The sequence below is a fragment of the Acanthisitta chloris genome, unplaced genomic scaffold (assembly GCF_000695815.1).
Source record: "Acanthisitta chloris isolate BGI_N310 unplaced genomic scaffold, ASM69581v1 scaffold6774, whole genome shotgun sequence".
Classification (NCBI taxonomy): domain Eukaryota; kingdom Metazoa; phylum Chordata; class Aves; order Passeriformes; family Acanthisittidae; genus Acanthisitta; species Acanthisitta chloris.
In genome coordinates, this window is record NW_008669787.1 from 4,324 (window position 1) to 8,177 (window position 3,854).

At 36.0% G+C, this 3,854-nt stretch overlaps 1 protein-coding gene across 1 annotated transcript in view; it reads left to right on the forward strand.

The window, feature by feature from the left end:
• Nucleotides 1-3,645: 3,645 nt before the first annotated feature.
• The window catches only part of GBE1 (glucan (1,4-alpha-), branching enzyme 1), a gene marked incomplete at its 5' end in the record, with an annotated part of 62,683 nt that continues 62,474 nt past the window's right edge, over nucleotides 3,646-3,854 (forward strand). Inside the window, one exon of the mRNA XM_009073438.1 lies at nucleotides 3,646-3,761. Within this exon, the coding sequence (XP_009071686.1) occupies nucleotides 3,646-3,761 (116 nt within the window). The remainder of the gene's footprint in view (nucleotides 3,762-3,854) is intronic.

Here is a 3,854-nt window from a genome sequence, read left to right on the forward strand (position 1 = left end):
CATTGGTGGAATTTAAGCCACTCAGCCGTTGAAAAGTTTGGAGATAATTTAAGAAGCAATATTTTAGCAATTCAGTGCTCTATGTACTAAGTTAAACACTAAGAACTGAAACAGGTGTATCATCATAGAAGTCTAGATTCTTATAAGGTCAGCAGTTCTATAATATATAATAATAAATGCAGTTCCTGAAGGTCAACATGAATATGGTTCAAGAATTACATCCTAAAGTGGTATTAGGTACAGCCAATATTTTTTTGTCCACAGTGACAAAACTAAGTGCTTTAAGTGCATTTGCATCTTGCATCTCAGTATTTCATGTTCATTATGGATTGGAATTGAGAATGCTTGTGGTGAATCATTGTTTTGCTTTTGTTTATTAGCATAGAGGAAAAAATAAATAATGAGTGTGACTAGTAAGCAATTTTACAGATTTTCTGCTGACCTAGTATAGGAAAGTTGTTAAATTTCTCATCCCCTCATGAAACCAGGTCATCTAGGAAGATATGCTTATTTCACTTCTTTGAAAAAGAAATCTGTTTTTAATATGAGAGTTATTTCCCCTCATGAAACCAGGTCATCTAGGTAGATATGCTTATTTCACTTCTTTGAAAGAGAAATCTGTTTTTAATATGAGAGTTATTGTCCCAAGGGGAAGGAAAAAACCCTCAGCAATGCTTCTCTGTAAAGACCAGAATCTGTGTTTTGAATGATGTCTGAGTAAATTCTGAATTACTTGAATTTCTTACACTGTAAATCATTCTGTTCCTTAATGGTCATACAGCATTTATTTTTCTCTCATAGATCATGCATGCAATGAAAAAACTTTCTTAATGTTATGGTATGCAAAAATGAGACTTATAAGATATAATTTAAGATACAGCTTTTGCCCAAAAGAAAGTGTGTTCTTAATGAATGCAATCCAATTTCCGTATCTGTCTGTAAAATTACAAGAATATACTTTTTTAGAAATAATTCTAACTTATGGCTTCGATGGTGGATATATTTCAATTATACCTCTTCAGTTTTGGCCTCTACTGACATTCTGCGGAGTTATTTGTTACTTGTGTCAACTTATAAGTCTAATGCTGCTGCTTCTATCAACAAACTGACTTGGATGAAATAGTGAACCCCTCTGCATTGTTTGTGTGATTTCCATGTTTAAAAAAAGCTGGTGTTCTGGCTCATGTTTTAGAGCTGTGTAGTAATCTCTCTAAAAGTCAATATGATTGTTACTATTTGACATACTTCCTAGAAATTATCCCAAACCTGAATTTTTCCAGGACTAGAATCGGAGTTAATATGTTTGTTGTTTATTTATGATCTTCTCTCCCATGTGCAATCAGATGCTTGGAAAACATCTGCTGCTCCTACTCAGGTTTTTGATCTCATCAATTTACTAACTAATATTTTGGTTCAACAAATTCATCTTGTTTGTTCTTATCTGTAGTCACTTTTTCATCTAAAAGTCATTACAATTTCTTTTCATACTAGTTCTCCATCTTTTTCCAAAGGTCAATCTTCAGGGCCAACAATGGTGGAAAAAATTACATTTGTTATCTGTTTAGAGACTACTTTGTATGTTTTACAAATGTACAAATCCTCTTCACCATCCTAAGGAGTTTAAGATTATAAAGCCAAGTCTGTAATGAGAAGAAACAACTTTTAAGTTTGGCTGGTGCTTGTAGTAATTAATCTACTCTTTGTACATGCATTATCTTAATTCCGTGTGAGATACTATTTTTGTTGTAATACAGCTGCTGCTTTGACTTGGCTCACAGTATTTAGCTTGCAGGAAATAGCTTGCTTTGAATTTCATGCTGGGTCAGAAAAAAATAGAGCTTGTGCAAAGTTGTATTTATGTGACCAGTTTGCCAGTTTGTAGAACTTTTGATACCTTTCTCTCTCTTGTTCATTCATTGCAAATCATCTCACCTAAGAAATAACAAATATATAAAAGGTTCTTCAGACAAACTCCAGACATCTTCCTAGTGTAGTGTTAACTTGTGAATTGGATGATTTGGGAAAGGGCAGGGAGTGCAGGGATGGAACTAAAAAATCTTGTCACGTAATGCATGCCCAGGAAAGGTATTGAACTGAGGCAATTCACAATGAGCTGGTTCAGATTTCCTAAATTCGGAGGTTTTGATTTGGTAATCTTTCTGTCTTTATGTGCACAAGTGTGTGCAGTGAATGCAAAGAAAAGGAAAAATATTATAATTCCATGGGAGTAAATAAGAACTGGCTATTTGGTGAGATCTAGATTTTGCTAGCTTTATAGTGTCCACAGGCCCCCATCTTTTCATGTAATACCAGTCATTCTAGTCTTGAAGCATTCTGCATGAGGAAGTTTTCTGGAGGAAGTAAAGTGGGGACATTTTGTCAAAATGGACTATATTCCTTGTGTCATAATTTCCTCATTAATTTACTGTGTCTGATATATGTTAAATGAAATGTAGAAGGGGCCCCCTTCCACTGCCTCATGCCTACTATGCACATAGGTAAATTGGGACAGTGTTAGTGACTGGTGTGCTTTGTGATAGGTTACCCCTTCCATCTCACCTCAGAGGGTGGCTCATGACACCCAGCATGCTGCTGTGTAGCTTGTGTGCTTCTCTGAACAGAAACTTGATAGGAAGTGGGGTTATAGTGTCTTGAGAAATTAATTAGAGAGAAATCGTAACATTGGCAAGTATTAAAGACACTTTGGCAAAAAAAGTTTCACGACCTCATGTGTTGGCTGATCGAGGTGGGTAAGCTCTCTGAAGCAGTAATTTGCAGGGGATACGCTTGAGTGAGGCAGCCTGTGCCAAGGTTGGTAGAGTGGGTTGTGCCAGAGAGGGTGAACAGTAGAAACAAAATATGGGAGTCTTTTGAAGCGATGGAGACCAGTGTCCTGGGACAGGAGGTGATGAATTATAAGAAAACTGTTTCTGAAACTATTTTATTGCTTAATAGTGAATTTTGTTCACAAATTACTCCACATGCTTGCTCAGTTTGGAACCTCTTTTATATATTTTATTTCATGTCCATACTTTGTGTATGTGTGTCATCACCATTCCTGTTGTGAATTTCAAAAAAATCTCCTCAACTTCTCGAACTTGGTTTACTCTTCAAATGTGTAAATAGGCAGCATAGTAGGTGATTTCTGTAATCTACTGGTGACATGTAATTTTTAAATAATCAGGGGAGAGATGGGGATGGGTCAAGACAGATGTCTGACTTTTATTTTATCTAAAAATTGCTGTAAACCCATAAAATCTTGGAGATGAAATCTTGCATATTATAATTTTCTTTCTGTTTCTAGAAGAACCTTTCCCACAGAGTATAGCTGCCTTTAGAGAGGCAGAGGAAAATTACATCAGCCAGTATGGGTAGTACATGTGTTCAGACATGTTGCCTATTGGATGCCTATATCGATAGTTGACAGGTTTTCCTAACCTACTATCTACAGTCTTAAAATTATGTGCAATAGAAGACAAGGAGTTAAGGAAAAGAAACTTTTTAGGGAAAGGTTGAAACATGGGGAAGAAGTCATATAAATGTACAGTACAAATAGCACGTATGCAAATGGGGAATGTGGTATAAGGACCTCTACTTGATCCCAAGGTTTTTAAAGCTTGTAAAATAATGTTCATGTTATTTCAGCTGGGAAGTGTTGAGATTCCTTCTGTCTAATTTGAGAATGTGGATTGAAGACTATCACTTTGATGGATTCCGATTTGATGGGGTTACATCTATGTTGTATCACCATCATGGGATTGGTAAGTAATTTAATCAACTCTAATCTTAGCAGTCCTGTTGCAGCTCTATTGCTATAAAGTTCACTGTTTCTTGGGGGGGGGGGGAGGGGCTTT